Source organism: Salmo trutta, chromosome 33 (genome assembly GCF_901001165.1).
Source record: "Salmo trutta chromosome 33, fSalTru1.1, whole genome shotgun sequence".
Lineage (NCBI taxonomy): Eukaryota > Metazoa > Chordata > Actinopteri > Salmoniformes > Salmonidae > Salmo > Salmo trutta.
In genome coordinates this window covers 30,891,918-30,912,689 of record NC_042989.1, presented here as the reverse complement: position 1 = coordinate 30,912,689, position 20,772 = coordinate 30,891,918, and the positions used below count along the sequence as shown (strand labels likewise).

The following is a 20,772-nucleotide window of genomic DNA, read 5'->3' as shown; positions in this document are numbered from 1 at the left end:
TTTTTTAAAACATTGAGCTTTTAAGTGTCTAACATTATCATGTAACCAAACATCTGAGGAGTGAGACTGCCCCAGTAGAAATAATATGACTGTTTACACTACCTTCATGAAGCCCTCGCTCTTGAGCTTGTGCATCTTGTTGGCAGCACTGTGCAGCCTCTTCCTCTGAGAGTTGAGGACGGAGTCGGCCACCTGCCACCAGGTCCTGCAGTTCAACAGGAGGGCCAGGCCCACCACGCTGGCCATGGCGATCAGCACCGCATTCACCGTCAGGTTGTCATGCTGCACCTTCATAACAAAATAAACAAGTTCCACTTTTAAAAAGTCGTTTTCAATTATTATGACTTTTTATGTACAGGGGAATCATACACAGACCCAAGTCACACACAGTACTGCACATACTGGACATGGTGTGTGTGTGTGTGTGTAGGTACCTTGAAGATGGCCAGCAGTGCCATGGCGGTGATCAGGCAGCCCAGAGTCACGACAAACAGCATGAAGCTGGGCACGCAGCACGTCTTCTTCCACTTCTTACCTGTGGGGTTATGCAAGCGATAATGCATGAAAGAGTGTGCATTATTAGGGCCTGGACGATACCAGCATCGCAATACTCATTAGTATCGTGGCAAGGAAACGAAACACGAAGCGGATTAAACTCTTTATGAAAACTGCCCTAATAGTGGAAACAAACTTCATTATGTTGTCATCCAGAGTTACATTTACATTCCAAGCTATAGCACACAATATTTTACATACAGCAGGTTTTTAAAGGACTATAGAGTTTGGTCTGCTTCGTGTTTACATTTTACCATGGAAAAAATATTGCAATACTGGTATCGGGGTGGCAGGTAGCCTAGTAGTTAGAGCGTTGGGCCAGTAACCGAAAGGTTGCTGGATCGAATCCCTGAGCTGACAAGGTAAAAATCTGTCGTTCTGCCCCTGAACAAGGCAGTTAACTGACTTCCCTAGTTAAATAAAAGGATAAATTAAACAAAAATAAATAAAAAAATTGTCACAGCCCTATCCATTATAGGGAAATAACTACACCCTTCCTGTAGACAGACAGGAGGCCAATGACAGCCACATTAACACTGACTGTGCCCTACCTAGTCTCTTTACCCCTACCTACATGTACAAATGACCTTAACTAACCTGTACCCTACCTACATGTACAAATGACCTTAACTAACCTGTTCTCTACCTAGTCTCTTTACCCCTACCTACATGTACAAATGACCTTAACTAACCTGTACCCTACCTAGTCTCTTTACCCCTACCTACATGTACAAATTACCTTAACTAACCTGTACTCTACCTAGTCCCTTTACCCCTACCTACATGTACAAATGACCTGTACCCCTGCACATTGACTCAGTACTGTTACCCCTACCTACATGTACAAATGACCTGTACCCCTGCACATTGACTCAGTACTGTTACCCCTACCTACATGTACAAATGACCTGTACCCCTGCACATTGACTCAGTACTGTTACCCCTACCTACATGTACAAATGACCTGTACCCCTGCACATTGACTCAGTACGGTTACCCCCTGTATAAAGCATTGTTATTGTGTTATTTTATTTTTTACTTTATTTAGTAAATATTTCCTTAACTCTATTTCTTGAACTGCATTGTTGGTTAAGGGCTTGTATTTGGCGCATGTGACAAATAAAGTTTGATTTGATTTTGATTTGAGTGTACAGGAAGTACACCGTATAAGAGACAGGTAATAAGACAAGATTCTAAAGGATATCCAAAGTGGACACATAAGGTACCTTCGTTCTCCTCGTTCTTGAACACTCTGAAGAGGCGGGTGGCCATGAAGCCAAACTCCCTCTCACAGGCGTCAGACAGAGTGGCTATCATCTCTGCCATAGACGTCTCTCCTCCCACACTGGACAGACGGTTGTAGTCTGTGAACAGGAACCTGACACACACAAGGAAAATACGTTTTCTATTCAAGGCTGTACACAATTAAGGTGTAAGTGTTTATATATATTGAATGCACCAATTTGTAAGTCGCTCTGGATAAGAGCGTCTGCTAAATGACTTAAATGTAAATATATATGTGTGTGTGTGTGTGTTCATCTGTGTGTCCTGTATGTGTATTACCTGACAGGCAGGGCGCGGGTGGTCTGCTCAGGCAGCTCGGGGGGGTTGACGAACATGAGTTTAAGAAGCAACTCCAGGTAGCCCACCTGACGGGCCAGACGGGTACTGAGGACCCACGCCCAGTTCCAGTTCTCCCCCTCACGATGACCCCCATAGTACACCAACACTGGAGAGAGAGAGAGAGAGAGAGAGAGAGAGAGAGAGAGAGAGAGAGAGAGAGAGAGAGAGAGAGAGAGAGAGAGAGAGAGAGAGAGAGAGAGAGAGAGAGAAGAATACATCATATTTCTGATTGACCATCAGACTTTCACCCACCTACGTTGACATCCAGTGGCAAGAACCTTAAAAATGTAGTTTTATTTAATGAAACACTGTACAGCTGCTCAAAACTAACAGACCAATGGCGCCCTCTAGTGATATAATGCGTGCAACTTTCCCTAACTGCAGAACACCCAGGTATTCTATTGTATACTATTCTCTTCCTCTCCATTCTATTCTACTCTATAAACATCTCTACTCTACAAAATATTATCGTTTTCCGCTCCATTCTATTGTAGTGTTTCTCACCAAAGAAGACGTAGAGCAGGGCGAGGAGGCTGAGGGAGACGGCGATGGCCAGGCGGTGGGTGACTGTGAAGCCCAGGACCAGAGCTACAGAGCCACACAGCAGCAGCGTGAGGAACACCACCAGCCAGGAGAACTGGAACAGAGGTTCAATCTGCTGGCCCGCAAAATTCTTCATCTCATCTGTAGGAGGGGGGGAAGTAGGTTACACAGAAGAATAGGCAACTGCAAATGAGTCAGGGCCTTTAGCTGGTCCTGCCTAACACAGAGACCTACAAATGAGTCAGGGCCTTTAGCTGGTCCTGCCTAACACAGGGACCTACAAATGAGTCAGGGCCTTTAGCTGGTCCTGCCTAACACAGAGACCTACAAATGAGTCAGGGCCTTTAGCTGGTCCTGCCTAACACAGAGACCTACACATGAGGCACTAAGGCAGAGAACTGGGACTGAGTAAAAATGAAACACATTGTACAGGTAAGGTCCAGAACTTTACTAAATAGGCTGACATGTTCACTTTGAGATTGATTTTGCTGTTGTAGTAGTATTTTACTATTTTTACATGAGCGCGCTTCGAGACACTTCAGCTGAAACAAAACAGTCAAAAACAGCCTCAGTGGTGTTCCTGGTGGTCCTCTTACCCTCCAGTTTCTTGAGCAGGAAGGACTTGCCGCTACCCCACTGGGCGTACAGGCCCACACAGATAGGAGGCTGCATGGTGGGCTCACTGAGAATGTCTGCTAGGGCACTGCTGTACAGATCATACCCCAGCATGTCACCATCAGACTCAGAAGGAGACAGGTGCTCTGACAGATAAGGGAACGGGGGGGAGAGAGAGAGAGAGAGAGAAAGAGGGGGAGAGTGTGAGTGGTCATAACTTGATAAATACCACAATTTATCCAAAATAAGAGTGAGCGAGCTAAACCTTCAGAGTAATGATTCATGTTAACAGGTGACTTAAATAATAGTAGTTGAATGTTATATTTTCTTTGTTACATTTTTCTTTCATAATAACAGGTTCAAATTCAACACTAGAGTACTTGTTAACTATATCTGTTTTAATATGCATGTCTTCATGATAAAGTATCATTTCTCACTGGCTCCAAATATCTGGGTGAGGATGCTTTTCTGGTGGGTGCAGTCAATGTTGTAAGGCGTCTCGCCGGCCTTGTTGGGGCGGTAGAGCAGGCGGCCATCTTTAGGATTCCTCAGGAGGAGCTCAGCCAGCTTGCGGCTCCGCCCTCTGATGGCAATGTGAAGGGCTGTGTCTCCTTTCTGGACACGGGGAGAGAGAGATGAGTAAAGTAGAGTAGAGATGATTAGAGTAGAGATGAGTAGAGATGAGTAGAGATGAGTAGAGTAGAGATGATTAGAGTAGAGATGATTAGAGATGAGTAGAGATGAGTAGAGATGAGTAGAGTAGAGATGAGTAGAGATGAGTAGAGATGATTAGAGATGATTAGAGATGATTAGAGTAGAGATGATTAGAGTAGAGTAGAGATGATTAGAGTAGAGATGAGTAGAGATGATTATAGTAGAGATGATTAGAGTAGAGTAGAGTAGAGTAGAGATGAGTAGAGTAGAGATGAGTAGAGATGAGTAGAGTAGAGATGAGTAGAGTAGAGATGAGTAGAGTAGAGATGAGTAGAGTAGAGTAGAGATGAGTAGAGTAGAGATGATTATAGTAGAGTAGAGATGAGTAGAGTAGAGAAGAGATGAGTAGAGTAGAGATGATTAGAGTAGAGTAGAGATGAGTAGAGTAGAGATGAGTAGAGTAGAGATGAGTAGAGATGAGTAGAGTAGAGATGAGTAGAGTAGAGATGAGTAGAGTAGAGATGAGTAGAGTAGAGATGAGTAGAGTAGAGATGAGTAGAGATGAGTAAAGTAGAGATGAGTAGAGTAGAGATGAGTAGAGTAGAGATGAGTAGAGTAGAGATGAGTAGAGATGAGTAGAGATGAGTAGAGTAGAGATGAGTAGAGATGAGTAGAGATGAGTAGAGATGAGTAGAGTAGAGATGATTAGAGTAGAGATGATTAGAGTAGAGATGAGTAGAGTAGAGATGAGTAGAGTAGAGATGAGTAGAGTAGAGATGAGTAGAGTAGAGATGAGTAGAGATGAGTAGAGTAGAGATGATTATAGTAGAGATGAGTAGAGTAGAGTAGAGATGAGTAGAGTAGAGATGATTATAGTAGAGATGAGTAGAGATAATTAGAGTAGAGTAGAGATGAGTAGAGTAGAGTAGAGTAGAGTAGAGATAATTAGAGTAGAGTAGAGATGAGTAGAGTAGAGATGATTATAGTAGAGATGAGTAGAGTAGAGATGAGTAGAGTAGAGTAGAGTAGAGATGAGTAGAGTAGAGATGAGTAGAGTAGAGATGAGTAGAGATGAGTAGAGTAGAGTAGAGATGAGTAGAGATGAGTAGAGTAGAGATGAGTAGAGTAGAGATGAGTAGAGTAGAGATGAGTAGAGTAGAGATGAGTAGAGTAGAGTAGAGATGAGTAGAGTAGAGATGATTAGAGTAGAGTAGAGATGAGTAGAGTAGAGATGAGTAGAGTAGAGATGAGTAGAGATGAGTAGAGTAGAGATGAGTAGAGTAGAGATGAGTAGAGATGAGTAAAGTAGAGATGAGTAGAGTAGAGATGAGTAGAGTAGAGATGAGTAGAGTAGAGATGAGTAGAGATGAGTAGAGATGAGTAGAGTAGAGATGAGTAGAGATGAGTAGAGATGAGTAGAGTAGAGATGAGTAGAGTAGAGATGAGTAGAGTAGAGATGAGTAGAGTAGAGTAGAGATGAGTAGAGATGAGTAGAGATGAGTAGAAATGAGTAGAGTAGAGATGATTATAGTAGAGATGAGTAGAGTAGAGTAGAGATGAGTAGAGTAGAGATGATTATAGTAGAGATGAGTAGAGATAATTAGAGTAGAGTAGAGTAGAGATGAGTAGAGTAGAGTAGAGTAGAGTAGAGATAATTAGAGTAGAGTAGAGATGAGTAGAGTAGAGATGATTATAGTAGAGATGAGTAGAGTAGAGATGAGTAGAGTAGAGTAGAGATGAGTAGAGTAGAGATGAGTAGAGTAGAGTAGAGATGAGTAGAGATGAGTAGAGATGAGTAGAGATGAGTAGAGATGAGTAGAGTAGAGATGAGTAGAGTAGAGATGAGTAGAGTAGAGATGAGTAGAGATGAGTAGAGATGAGTAGAGTAGAGATGAGTAGAGTAGAGATGAGTAGAGTAGAGATGAGTAGAGTAGAGATGAGTAGAGATGAGTAGAGATGAGTAGAGTAGAGATGATTATAGTAGAGATGAGTAGAGTAGAGTAGAGATGAGTAGAGTAGAGATGATTATAGTAGAGATGAGTAGAGATAATTAGAGTAGAGTAGAGTAGAGTAGAGATGAGTAGAGTAGAGTAGAGTAGAGTAGAGTAGAGATAATTAGAGTAGAGTAGAGTAGAGATGAGTAGAGTAGAGTAGAGTAGAGTAGAGATGAGTAGAGTAGAGTAGAGTAGAGATAATTAGAGTAGAGATGAGTAGAGTAGAGATGATTATAGTAGAGATGAGTAGAGTAGAGATGAGTAGAGTAGAGATGAGTAGAGATGAGTAGAGTAGAGATGAGTAGAGTAGAGATGAGTAGAGATGAGTAGAGTAGAGATGATTAGAGTAGAGATGAGTAGAGTAGAGATGATTATAGTAGAGATGAGTAGAGTAGAGATGAGTAGAGTAGAGTAGAGATGAGTAGAGTAGAGATGAGTAGAGTAGAGTAGAGATGAGTAGAGATGAGTAGAGTAGAGATGATTATAGTAGAGATGAGTAGAGTAGAGATGATTATAGTAGAGATGATTATAGTAGAGATGAGTAGAGATAATTAGAGTAGAGTAGAGTAGAGATGAGTAGAGTAGAGTAGAGTAGAGTAGAGATAATTAGAGTAGAGTAGAGATGAGTAGAGTAGAGATGATTATAGTAGAGATGAGTAGAGTAGAGATGAGTAGAGTAGAGATGAGTAGAGTAGAGTAGAGATGAGTAGAGTAGAGTAGAGTAGAGTAGAGATGAGTAGAGTAGAGATGAGTAGAGTAGAGATGAGTAGAGATGAGTAGAGATGAGTAGAGATGAGTAGAGTAGAGTAAAGATGAGTAAAGATGAGTAGAGGTGATTAGAGTAGAGATGAGTAGAGTAGAGATGATTAAAGTAGAGTGGAGATGATTAGAGTAGAGTAGAGATGATTCCAGTAGAGATGAGTAGAGTAGAGATGATTCCAGTAGAGTAGAGATGATTCGAGTAGAGTAGAGAGGATTAGAGTACAGAACCTGTGATGATATTGGAAAGACATAGGCTCTATATGTTGTGTTTCTCCAGTACCTTGTCGACAGCTGCCACCTTGGCCCCTCTGTGCAGGAGCAGCTCTACTATCTCAATGTTCCTCATCTTGGTGGCTTTGATCAGAGGGGTCTCAGAATCCTGAAACACACATCATCATCATCATCATCTCAGACCTAGAGAATATAAGCAAGCAAAGGTTTATTTGCAACTTTAATGACTTGTGAAAAAATTCTTTTGAAACAAGGATAACTTCATCATGATGTGTAGAATTTCAAGTGAAGAATGTGTCATAGTGCAACGAAATGACTGTTAATTAATATAGAGCAGCTGTGGCTGTTCCTTACCTTGGTGCAACTCTCAGTGTCCGGGTTGCACTGGAGGATGTCTGTCACCATGGTGGCATTCCCTTTCTCTACCGCCCAGTAGAGAGCAGTCTTACTGTCCTGTTTAGCACAGTTGAGAACATGGTCGTATTCATTAAATCAAATGTTCTTTGTCACTTGCTTCATAAACAACCGGTGTAGATTAACACTGAAATGCTTACTTATGGGTCCTTCTCTATCAATGCAGAGTTAAAGATTAAAATAGTGTCAAGAGGAATAAATACACAGCGAATAACAGGCACCAAACAGAACAAAACTGACAGAAACAGGGAGGGACTACCTGAATATGTCCAATAAGAAATGCTTGTTTTTGTTTTCCATTGTAAAAAGTTGTGCTACAGTGTGCCCTAATGAATGGGACCAGTAATGGCATGATAATAGATCAAATAAATGTTAAAGGCCCAGTGCAGCCAAAAATGGGATTTTTCTGTGTTAGATATATTTCCACACTATGAGGTTGAAATAATACTGTAAAATTGTTTTAAATTATGATAATGCCCTTTTAGTGTAAGGGCTGTTTGAATAGATGCCTAAAACTTTTAGCCTGTTTTGGTGGGATGGAGTTTGGCCTGCCTTGTGACATCACCAGGTAAAATTAGTTAATAGACCAATAAGAGAGGGTTCCAAACCGCTCTGCCAATAACAGGTTGTTTTCAGTTTTCCCCTCCCTACTCAGACCACTCCCAGATAGTCCTAGCTAAACTCTTGCTTGAGAAATTGCTCTTCGCTAAGAAGCTGTTTTTTGTTTTCAATTAAAATGGTAAAAAAAAAAAAATCACAGTAAGTTGATTACCTAGAAATTGTTACCCAGAAATGATTTGATATGGAGATAGAAATGGCTGCATTGGACCTTTAACAATGTGGATGTGTCACATTAGAGACGCCTACCTGTCCCCTGACGTCAATGTCGGCATATTTGTTCAGAAGGGCTCTGACGATCTCCACATGTCCTCCTCGCACTGCTCCAATCAGCACCGTCTCCCCACTCTGTGTGACACACACAGGAAACACCACAGGCTTTCACTACGGAGAACACACACTGAATCATCTCACAACAGAGGAGGTAGACTATACTGTATATCATGACCTTTATCATTCAGGTTGATATAATCCTGTCTAGCATGACCTTTATCATTCAGGTTGATATAATCCTGTCTAGCATGACCTTTATCATTCAGGTTGATATAATCCTGTATAGCATGACCTTTATCATTCAGGTTGATATAATCCTGTCTAGCATGACCTTTATCATTCAGGTTGATATAATCCTGTATAGCATGAGCTTTATCATTCAGGTTGACATAATCCTGTCTAGCATGAGCTTTATCATTCAGGTTGATATAATCCTGTCTAGCATGACCTTTATCATTCAGGTTGATATAATCCTGTATAGCATGAGCTTTTTCATTCAGGTTGATATAATCCTGTCTAGCATGACCTTTATCATTCAGGTTGATATAATCCTGTCTAGACTCTACGCTGTGTATTAGCAGGGTTGTCAGGGCAACATTTCAGCTAATCTTTAGTGACTGGTGATGGCTGCCTACCCTGTCTGGTATGTTGACCCTCCTTTAAACGAACCATCTTTACCTACAGTATGTATCTCTTCCTATCTAGTCTATAGCAGTGGGCACCAACCGTTTCTGAGTCAAGATCCCATTCGCAGTCAAAAAGCAAGCTGAGATCTACTGCTCAGATTTACATTTTTTACATTAACCTCACACAAACAGTTCTGTAGGAATGAGGTTTGGGCAGTAGGCCTAATACATTATCACAGCATATTGGCTATATGATTGGCCTGCCAATATTGTTAATCAGACCATATTATATTTCAAAACTCGAGCTTTGATAACAAAATAGATCAGTTGGTTTAGCACTTGTGAGGCACTGTGGAGCATGAATCGAAATCATTCGTTTTTTTATTTTACTGGACTGATGGACTGATGGTACATGCATCTGATGGTCAATGAGGTCAAATCACGACATCAGTAATCTTCAGGTCGAAAAGTCGGAGCTCTAGAAAGATGCTCGAGTTTCCGACTTGGAATTTAGAGTTGGATGACCGTTCACAACTATTTTTCCCACCCGCCTCTCACAGTCCCTGCTCTCTCCTTCCTTTCCTTCGGTGAGACTGACCAGAGAGAGGGGACACCGTCTTCCACCGGATGGTGAAACTCGAGTCGCACCACATCTGCCTCATGCACAAATTCATGTTGTTCCTATGACCAGAGATATTCAAATAAACACGACGAGCTGCTAATAATAATAAAACGCACAGCTATCGCTACTTGGCTACTCATTCACTGCAGCTGTAGTCCGAGCGGAAGTACGGAGAAGCACATTTTGTAATAGTGTTGAATAAAAACAGTGACAGTGCTGAATATAAACTTCAACATGAACTCACTCAGAAAAACAGCAGCTCTTAGCTGTATTCATTGACAGTCTCTCTATGGACATGGTTTTAAAAGTTATTCAATCTTATGTAGGCTAGTAGCCTATTAAAAACGTGGCTGTGGCCAGGGTCACGGAAGCTCTGTGGCCATGGTGATTTGAGCTATCTGATTGGGCAGCGCAGTAGGTGCACTCGATTTAGTCACAGTTTGTCTCATGGGAACACTTTGCTTACCCGGTGCGCAGGACTTTTGAATCGCGATCGACCAGTTGGCGACCACTGGTCTATAGTTGTCACGTGTGCTCCCTCTCCGGCCTCTAGGTCCCCAGGCTGCTCGTTATGGCGCACACCTGTCACCATCGTTACGCGCACCTGCGCATCATCAGACTCACCTGGACTCCATCACTTCCCTGATTACCTTCCCTATATATGTCACTCCCTTTGGTTCCTTCCCCAGGCGTCCTGGTTTCTGGTCCTATGTCAGTTCTGTGCCTTGTTTGTGTTTCTTATTTTTGTATTATGTTGTGTTTAATTATTAAAACTTGCTTCCCGACTCTTAGGGCACATCACTACAATAGCCTGTGTTGTTGTCACCTACCCTGTCTGGTATGTTGACGTAGGTGCCAGCATCCAGCAGGTCCTGCACTATCTCAGTATAGCCCTCCTTGGCAGCGATCATCAGAGCTGTGTTGCCGTCCTTGTCTGTCATGTTGACATTGGGGTTCCTCTTCAGAAGCTCCTTCACCACCTCATTGAAACCACCCCGCACCGCCACGATTAGAGCTGTCATGGAATTCTGATAGGGAGAGAATAACAGTCTGATTTGAGTGATTTAGCACAATGCTTCCAAGTGGTATGACTGGGAATATCATCTGGAAAGCCTTTATTATACAAGGCCTCATGTACATTTCAATCACAACCTCTAACAATACTGAACTTGTTTGGTGAAAATAGCAAACAAACAAACGCCTGTCTTGCTTGAGCCTTTAGTGAGTCGTTGTGAAGGGCCAAACTATTATTTGTGACCATATAGGGATATCCTGGAGTTTTAATGAGTGTAGGGAGGTCCACTTACCGCTCCCTCCTGGTCCACATCAGCCCCATTGACCAGCAGGTGCATCACACTGTCAAAGTGGCCCTTCCTGGCTGCCCAGATCAACGGGGTAGTGCCATACTGAGAACAGGGAAAGAGAGAGAGAAAGAAAGACAGCATTGATGATTATTGAAACGCCTTAAGTAGGGTCATTGGCATAGTTTAAATAAGATCCTAACTTACTTTAGGCTGCTTTTTAAAAATCATTTTGTAGAAGACAGAACCGGTGGTGAGTATGTGTCTGTGTGCTTACCTTGTCAGAGCAGTTGACTTTAGCACCATGCTTAATGAGGAGATGGACGATCTCAGCATGGCCTCGTCCGGCTGCCCAGATGACAGGGAACACACTGTACTGGAAGGACAGACATTAGCATATTTAACTAACACTGTAATACACTAATGATATACAGTACCTAATTATGACAATAAGTTATTTAATGTATGAATAAATACAAGGTCTTTATATAGGAATAGTACCTGGCCAGTAATGTTGGGGCTAGCTCCTTTCTCCAGCAGCAGCTGGGCCACCTCCACACGACCCTTATAGGAAGCCCACATGAGGGCGCTCCATCCCCCCTGTACAGACAGACAGACAGACAGACAGACAGACAGACAGACAGACAGACAGACAGACAGACAGACAGACAGACAGACAGACAGACAGACAGACAGACAGACAGACAGACAGACAGACAGACAGACAGACAGACAGACAGACAGACAGGACAGACAGGACAGACAGAGCAGCAGAGTGGTCATATAGCACGACATGTACGTAGCCACACAGTGGATTTAATACTGTTATTAGTACAGACAGGCTGGCACCAAACACTGCCATGACTGATGTCACCTTAGAATAGAACAAGTCCACTAAATAAAACATCTGAAATGATAACAGCACATCTCAGAAGGTAAAATGTATCTTAAGTGAGAAAGCTTTGGTCATGACGACACTCATAATGAACAAAGAGGCATTAGTCTTTTCTCCATTACCCCCCCCCCCCCCCCCCCCCACGCTACTTAAATATCACTCTGAATGCTTTAATTTGCAGAGGAAAACCAAAAGGCTCATCTCTCTCATTGGCATATTGCAAAAACAAGGCATTTAGAATAGCCTTGACAATGAACTATACTGTGAAACGTGAATGAACACAGAACTGTGGAAAGATACTATAGGATATGAAATGGGCTTCCTTCCACTGAGAGGTTGTTTTACAGTTATTAACCAGGTTAATGTACTCCAGACATCCAGAGCTCACGAAATGCAATTATTACAAAATGGAGGAGATCATACTGAAGCTAATCGTGTCCGAAGATAACGGATTAATCACTACAAAGCAGGCCGTCATTGTAAATAAGAATTTGTTCTTAACTGACTTGCCTACTTAAATAAAGGTAAAATATATATATATATATTTTAAATCAGCCTGGAATGGATTGCAGTGACACATAAAAAAAATAGAGGAATAATGAGAAGAAACTAGTTCTACCATTGTATGTCAGGTCTGGTAGTGTGACAGCAAAAAATAAAGAATATCCGTGCAAATGGACCAATAAAGCAAGGATTGTATTGTTTTGTATTCTGCGGTTTAAACCAATCAGCATTCAGGATTAGACCCACCCGTCGTATAAATGGTATTGTATTCTAGCTCTCATACGGAATATCCTATGGACACTATTAATGACAGATACACTGCTGTGCCAGAGTTGTAAGCTACCTTCTTCACCCCAGAATGTTTTAGACATGAAAGCTTTTCAAAATATATTATTATCCAGAAAAAAGAGGATCAAGCATAATCATCCTTTCATCTTTTTCTGAAGATGTTTTTCCTAGCTTTTTCAATCAAACTAGTCTTTCAAGAGAAATGTTACACACAGGTTCAAAAGCTTTACTGTTTCCTTCAGAGTGCCCACTCTGCCAATGTCTCTTCCCAATACCCAGTACCCAGTACCCTCCCCTCTCCTCTCCTCTCCTCTCCTACCATGTCCCGGTGCTCCAGGCTGGCATTGTTGGCCAGCAGCTCCTTCACCACCTCCACATGGCCCTCCTTAGCCGCCGAGATCAGCGCCGTCCAGCAGTCCTGTTGACGGGCAGAACACACAGGGGTTACACTGGGTCGCCACGGAAACCCCAATCACGTCGTGGCTCCACAATGCTGTACCTACCAGCTGGTCGTACCAGGTGCTCATGGATGCAGGGTGGAGACAGTTAGTGTCAGACAGAGAAAAGAGAGAGAAAGAGAGAAAAAGAGAGGGAGACGGTGCCCAGGTCTGGTCAGTCTCACTCAGTCTAGTGTAGTGAGAGTCTGAGTGTGTGTGTGTGTGTGTGTGTGTGTGTGTGTGTGTGTGTGTGTGTGTGTGTGTTGATGGAGACAGCAGATCTACACCCTGTCATTTACTCTAACTGAGGCCTGAGACATTCTACAGGTGTTCATTATGGGGCTCTGTATTAACCCAAACACAGTGTGGTGAGTTCTGCAGCCTGGACACTAAGACCTCTGTGCCATGTCTGAATAATGTGGCTAAAATGACACCAAACCTCGAAGCCATGGTCGAACTACCATTTGGTGTGTGTGTGTGTGTGTGTGTGTGTATGCGTGTCTGTTTACCACATCATCCAGGTTGACATTGGCTCCCCTCCTGAGGAGCTCCTGGACCATCTCTAGGCTGCCCTGCTCTGATGCCACCATCAGGGGAGTCTGACCATTCTGAGGAGACAGAGATAGAGAGAGAGATAGAGAAGAGAGATAGAGGAGAGAGAAAGAGAGAGAAAAGAGAGAGAGAGAGAGAGATAGAGAAGAGAGATAGAGGAGAGAGAAAAGAGAGAGAGAAGAGAGAGAGACAAACAGTTATCAATCACACCAAAGTAGCCTAACAACTAAGCCCAGATTTCATTGGAGCATCACTTTAATACGATGATATAATTAAGCAATAAGGCCCGAGGAGGTGTGGTATATGGCCAATATACCACGGCGAAGGGATGTATCCAGGCACTCCGCTTTGGGTTGTGCATAAGAACAGCCCTTAGCCCTGGTATATTGGCCATATACCACAAACCCCAGTGGTACCTTATTGCTGTTATAAACTGGTTACCAACGTAATTAGAGCAGTAAAAATACATGTTTTGTCATACCCGTGGTATACGGCTGTCAGCCAATCAGCATTCAGGGCTGGAACCGCCCAGTTTATAATGTTTTATGAAAGATTCAAAAATGGGTTTACACAGAATACTAATGGCTGTTTTAGTTGCTTATTCACCTGGTAAAGTGTTAAATATGTGGTGGTTGAATTATTTGGTAGATTTAAGCTGCGATCACACAGGCAGCCCAATTCTGAGATTTTTTCCACTAATCACATTGACTAATCACATCAGCTCATTTTCAGAAAAGAATATCAGAATTGGGCTGCCTGTCTAAAAAACAATCAGCATCCAGGATTTAAAATCTTAAATAAAATGTGAGGGGTATCCTACGAAGCAAGCTAGATCTACTCAGGGTTTTCTAAAGCTCAGGCTTCATCCGTACTACTACGGTGGATATTGCTCTAGCTTGTAACTGCGTGTGCATGTCACATATGGCTAGTGGCTGAACTCTTCATTGAGACAATGTTAAAGGGGAAGTTCACCCATTTTTACATATGGCCTTATTTTCATTCTTTCTGTGCTAGTAGTTGATCCCCGAAACTGTTTTTTAAATATTTTGTTTCATTTCAGAGAGAAAAAAAATCTCACATTTTGCTGAGTCATCGCTTGCCATTGACTACAATGCATTATGTAAATGTATCTAAAGCATGTTATGAAACACGCCAAACCAAACTCCTATTACATCACAATCTCACTCTGGATAATATCTCTGCACTAAATGTTGTTGTTTTTCCCCACCGTGCCATAAATCCATGTTTGAATGATGCTGTTTACAATAACAAGAAAAAAGATGCAGACATGGATTTATGGGACAGTGGGAAAAAAAATCTAAATTAAGTAGAGAGACATTATCCAGAAGGAGATTGTGATGTAATATGAGTTTGTTTGGAGCGTTTTATTAATATGCTTAGAAACATTTTCATAATTCATTGTCGTCAATGGCTCAAAAATATTTTTAAAAAACTGTTTGGTTGATCAACTACAAGCATAGAAAGAATGAAAATAAGGCCACATGTAAAAATGGGTGAACTTCCCCTTTAATGTTTACTTAGCAGTGCCTTCCACTCACCTCGCTCCTGCTGTCCACCTCCTTGAACTTGTCCAGGTGGGCTTTGATGGCCGGCACGTTGTCCTCCTCCACGTAGCTGAACAGGCTCTGGATGGCCAGAGAGGTGCTGGTGTCCATGGCTACGCCTCACTGCCACGACTGAGACACACAAAGAGAGGGGTTATTATGACACATAAGCCTGGCTGGCACAGTAGCTGGCTGGACATATTTGAAGCTCATGTTCACAAGAACATCATAACAAAACATCCATCCAAAAGGCTTCGTAACAGCTTCTACCCCCAAGCCATAAGACTCCTGAACAGCTAATCAAGGGCTACCCAGACCCCTCTTTTACGCTGCTGATAATCTGTTTATAATCTATGACTAGTCACTTTAACTCTACCTACATGTACATATTACCTCAATTACCTGAACTAACCGGTGCCCCCGCACATTGACTCTGTACCGTCACCCCCTGTATACAGCCTCACTTGTTATTTTACTGCTGCTGTTTAATTATTTGTTACTTTTATTTACATTTTTTTACTTATCAATTTTTTTTCCTTAACACTTTTTTTCTTAACTTCTTAAAGCATTGTTGGTTAAGGGCTTGTAAGTAAGCATTCACTGTAAGGTCTACCTACACCTGTTGTATTCAGCGCATGTTACAAATAATATTTGATTGTTGATCGCTTCTCACGTCATTTCCGGTCACAACTTGCAGACTTGTTTACGTGCTGCTGTGCGTTTTGTTGCTAACCTTACTTTGCTAGCTGACGGTTTTTACTTTTAATTACCGTTTATATTTTTAGTTTTTCCCTCGCTCAACTTTTTTTCATTCAACTTTTTCACTCCGGACACTTTATCTAGACGTGGTTCGTCAGGACCTCCACCAGCCGAAGCTAAGTAGTAACATTAACATGATGCCTTCTAATTGCAGTCGCTGTACTCATAATATACAGGAGAATGATCGCCTTACGGCGAGGATAGCTGTGCTGCAAGCCCAGCTTCAGACGCAATCGTTAGGCAAGGGTCATTTCAGTGTAGGAAAGGATGAAACAGCGTCTGTGCCACCAGTAAGTACAGATAGTAGTATAAATGCTCTCATCTTATCTACGAACATAGACAGGGCTCTAACTCCCCTAGCTCCACAATGAAATAGGGTGCAGGCCAGGCAGCAGGCTGTTAGCCAGCCTGCCAGCTTAGTGGAGTCTGCCACTAGCACAGTCAGAGTAGTCAGCTCAGTTTCCCCATTGAGACCGTGTCTGTGCCTCGACCTAGGTTGGGCAAACCTAAACATGGCGGTGTTCGCCTTAGCAATCTCACTGGAATAAAGACCTCCTCCATTCCTGCTATTATTGAAAGAGATTGTGATACCTTACATCTCAAAATAGGGCTACTTAATGTTAGATCCTTCACTTCCAAAGCAGTTATAGTCAATGAACTAATCACTGATGATAATCTTCATGTGATTGGCCTGACTGAAACATGAATTTACTGTGTTAAATGAGGCCTCACCTCCTGGTTACACTAGTGACCATATCCCCCACGCATCCCGCAAAGGCAGAGGTGTTGCTAACATTTATGATAGCAAATTTCAATTTACGAACAAAAAAACTGACGTTTTCGTCTTTTGAGCTTCTAGTCATGAAATCTATGCAACCTACTCAATCAAGTTTTATAGCTACTGTTTACAGGCCTCCTGGGCCATATACAGCGTTCCTCACTGAGTTCCCTGAATTCCTATCGGACCTTGTAGTCATGGCAGATAAAGTCACCAAAAATTTGAATATTAACATGGAAAAGTCCACAGACCCACTCCAAAAGGCTTTCGGAGCCATCATCGACTCAGTGAGTTTTGTCCAACATGTCTCCGGACCTACTCACTGCCACAGTCATACTCTGTCCCGTGGAATAAATGTTGTGGATCTCAATGTTTTTCCTCATAATCCTGGACTATCGGACCACCATTTTATTACGTTTGCAATCGCAACAAATAATGTGCTCAGACCCCAACCAAGGATCATCAAAAGTCGTGCTATAAATTCTCGGGCAACCCAAAGATTCCTAGATGCCCTTCCAGACTCCCTCCACCTACCCAAGAACGTCAGAGTACAAAAATCAGTTAACCCCCTAACTGAGGAACTCAATTTAACCTTGCACAATACCCTAGATGCAGTCGCACCCCTAAAAACAAAAAACATTTGTCATAAGAAACTAGCTCCCTGGTATACAGAAAATACCCGATCTCTGAAGCAAGCTTCTAGAAAATTGGAATGGAAATAGCGCCACACCAAACTGGAAGTCTTCCGACTAGCTTGAAAAGACAGTACCGTGCAGTATCGAAGAGCCCTCACTGCTGCTCGATCATCCTATTTTTCCAACTTAATTGAGGAAAATAAGAACAATCCAAAATGTATTTTTGATACTGTCGCTAAGCTAACTAAAAAGCAGCATTCCCCTAGAGGATGGCTTTCACATCAGCAGTGATAAATTCATTAACTTCTTTGAGGAAAAGATCATCATCATTAGAAAACAAATTACGGACTCTTTAAATCTGCGTATTCCTCCAAAGCTCAGTTATCCTGAGTCTGCACAACTCTGCCAGGACCTAGGATCAAGGTAGACACTCAAGTGTTTTAGTACTATATCTCTTGACACAATGATGAAAATAATAATGGCTTCAAGCTGCATACTGGACCCTATTCCAACTAAACTACTGAAAGAGCTGCTTCCTGTGCTTGGCCCTGCAATGTTGAACATAATAAACATCTCTCTATCCACCGGATGTGCATCAAACTCACTTTAAGTGGCAGTAATAAAGCTTCTCTTGAAAAAGCCAAACCTTGACCCAGAAAATACAAAAACTATCGGCCTATATCGAATCTCCCATTCCTTTCAAAAGATTTTAGAGAAAGCTGTTGCGCAGCAACTCACTGCCTTGCTGAAGACAAACAATGTATACGAAACGCTTCAGTCTGGTTTTAGACCCCATCATAGCACTGAGACTGCACTTGTGAGGGTGGTAAATGACCTTTTAATGGCGTCAGACCGAGGCTCTGCATCTGTCCTCGTGCGCCTAGACCTTAGTGCTGCTTTTGATACCATCGATCACCACATTCTTTTGGAGAGATTGGAAACCCAAATTGGTCTACACGGACAAGTTCTGGCCTGGTTTAGATCTTATCTGTTGGAAAGATATCAGTTTGTCTCTGTGGATGGTTTGTCCTCTGACAAATCAACTGTAAATATTGGTGTTCCTCAAGGTTCTGTTTTAGGACCACTATTGTTTTCACTATATATTTTACCTCTTGGTGATGTCATTCGGAAACATAATGTTAACTTTCACTGCTATGCCGATGACACACAGCTGTACATTTCGATGAAACATGGTGAAGCCCCAAAATTGCCTCTAACCCTATTACAGGGGCTGAGTCACTGGCTTACTGGTGCTCTTCCATGCCGTCCCTAGGAGGGGACTTGAGTGGGTTGAGTCACTGACGTGATCGTCCTGTCCGGGTTGGCGCCCCCCCTTGGGTTGTGCCGTGGCGGAGATCTTTGTGGGCTACACTCGGCCTTGTCTCAGGATGGTAAGTTGGTGGTTGAAGATATCCCTCTAGTGGTATGGGGGCTGTGCTTTGGCAAAGTGGGTGGGGTTATATGCTGCCTGTTTGGCCCTGTCCGGGGTTATCATCGGATGGGGCCACAATGTCTCCCGACCCCTCCTGTCTCAGCCTCCAGTATTTATGTGTTAGTTTATGTGTCGGGGGGCTAGGGTCAGTCTGTTATATCTGGAGTATTTCTCCTGTCTTATCCGGTGTCCTGTGTGAATTTAAGTATGCTCTCTCTAATTCTCTCTCGGAGGAGGACCTGAGCCCTAGGACCATGCCTTAGGACTAACTGGCCTGATGACTCCTTGCTGTCCCCAGTCCACCTGGCCATGCTGCTGCTCCAGTTTCAACTGTTCTGCCTGCGGCTATGGAACCCTGACCTGTTCACCTGTCCCAGACCAGCTGTTTTCAACTCTCTACACCTGCATTGCTTGCTGTTTGGGGTTTTAGGCTGGGTTTCTGTACAGCACTTTGAGGTATCAGCTGATGTAAGAAGGGCTTTAAAAATAAATTTGCACATTCTAAAGCACATTCATACATGAGTCAACAACGCCAAGTTGATGTTTTGGTTAAATGTCAGTCAATATGCTTATGAATCTGTTATGGCTTGTACATACATAGGCTCTAAGCCAAGCAATGAAAAAAAGGGGATGTCTGTTGTCCACTTGCTGCTTTCGGCTTTAAAGGATGGTATTTCTTTGAGCTTTAAGCTCAGAAATGTTATCAGTTGAAACAAAGATCTCACTTGGTGGCAGCAAACAGTGAGAAGTGCAGACTTTCACTTGCATTTCACACGGGCCTAATAAGGAAGGCAAAGTACATGAGACTAGGCAGCAACTCATTATAACAGTAGGCTATGGAGGACATGAGACTGAGCTGCAACTCATTATAACACTAGGCTATGGAGGACATGAGACTGGGCAGCAGCTCATTATAACACTAGGCTATGGAGGACATGAGACTGGGCAGCAGCTCATTATAACACTAGGCTATGGAGGACATGAGACTGAGCAGCAACTCATTATAACACTAGGCTATGGAGGACATGAGACTAGGCATCAACTCATTATAACACTAGGCTATGGAGGACATGAGACTAGGCAGCAGCTCATTATAACACTAGGCTATGGAGGACATGAGACTAGGCATCAACTCATTATAACACTAGGCTATGGAGGACATGAGACTGGGCAGCAGCTCATTATAACAGTAGGTTATGGAGTACATGAGACTAGGCATCAACTCATTATGACAGCAGGCTATGGAGGACATGAGACTGGGCAGCAGCTCATTATAAGAGTAGGCAGTGGAGGACATGAGACTGGGCAGCAGCTCATTATAACACTAGGCTATGGAGGACATGAGACTAGGCATCAACTCATTATAACACTAGGCTATGGAGGACATGAGACTAGGCAGCAGCTCATTATAACACTAGGCTATGGAGGACATGAGACTAGGCATCAACTCATTATAACACTAGGCTATGGAGGACATGAGACTGGGCAGCAGCTCATTATAACAGTAGGTTATGGAGGACATGAGACTAGGCATCAACTCATTATGACAGCAGGCTATGGAGGACATGAGACTGGGCAGCAGCTCATTATAAGAGTAGGCAGTGGAGGACATGAGACTGGGCAGCAGCTCATTATAACACTAGGCTATGGAGGACATGAGACTGGGCAGCAGCTCATTATAACACTAGGCTATGGAGGACATGAGACTGAGCAGCAACTCATTATAACACTAGGCTATGGAGGACATGAGACTAGGCATCAACTCATTATAACACTAGGCTATGGAGGACATGAGACTAGGCAGCAGCTCATTATAACACTAGGCTATGGAGGACATGAGACTAGGCATCAACTCATTATAACACTAGGCTATGGAGGACATGAGACTGGGCAGCAGCTCATTATAACAGTAGGTTATGGAGTACATGAGACTAGGCATCAACTCATTATGACAGCAGGCTATGGAGGACATGAGACTGGGCAGCAGCTCATTATAAGAGTAGGCAGTGGAGGACATGAGACTGGGCAGCAGCTCATTATAACACTAGGCTATGGAGGACATGAGACTAGGCATCAACTCATTATAACACTAGGCT

At 42.8% G+C, this 20,772-nt stretch overlaps 1 protein-coding gene across 6 annotated transcripts in view; it reads right to left on the bottom strand.

The window, feature by feature from the left end:
• The window catches only part of LOC115172831 (kinase D-interacting substrate of 220 kDa B), a 97,330-nt gene that overhangs the window by 58,014 nt on the left and 18,544 nt on the right, over positions 1 to 20,772 (bottom strand). For all 6 annotated transcript variants that reach the window (XM_029730620.1, XM_029730623.1, XM_029730625.1 and 3 more), the window contains exons 2-18: positions 15,067 to 15,204; positions 13,465 to 13,563; positions 12,838 to 12,936; positions 11,333 to 11,431; positions 11,109 to 11,207; positions 10,838 to 10,936; positions 10,361 to 10,558; positions 8,259 to 8,357; positions 7,332 to 7,430; positions 7,027 to 7,125; positions 3,774 to 3,951; positions 3,318 to 3,482; positions 2,683 to 2,862; positions 2,119 to 2,284; positions 1,782 to 1,933; positions 435 to 535; positions 103 to 288 (exon numbers count right to left, since the gene is read on the bottom strand). In XM_029730620.1, the coding sequence (XP_029586480.1) occupies positions 103 to 288; positions 435 to 535; positions 1,782 to 1,933; positions 2,119 to 2,284; positions 2,683 to 2,862; positions 3,318 to 3,482; positions 3,774 to 3,951; positions 7,027 to 7,125; positions 7,332 to 7,430; positions 8,259 to 8,357; positions 10,361 to 10,558; positions 10,838 to 10,936; positions 11,109 to 11,207; positions 11,333 to 11,431; positions 12,838 to 12,936; positions 13,465 to 13,563; positions 15,067 to 15,183 (2,235 nt within the window). In that variant the 5' untranslated portion in view covers positions 15,184 to 15,204. The remainder of the gene's footprint in view (positions 1 to 102; positions 289 to 434; positions 536 to 1,781; positions 1,934 to 2,118; positions 2,285 to 2,682; positions 2,863 to 3,317; positions 3,483 to 3,773; positions 3,952 to 7,026; positions 7,126 to 7,331; positions 7,431 to 8,258; positions 8,358 to 10,360; positions 10,559 to 10,837; positions 10,937 to 11,108; positions 11,208 to 11,332; positions 11,432 to 12,837; positions 12,937 to 13,464; positions 13,564 to 15,066; positions 15,205 to 20,772) is intronic.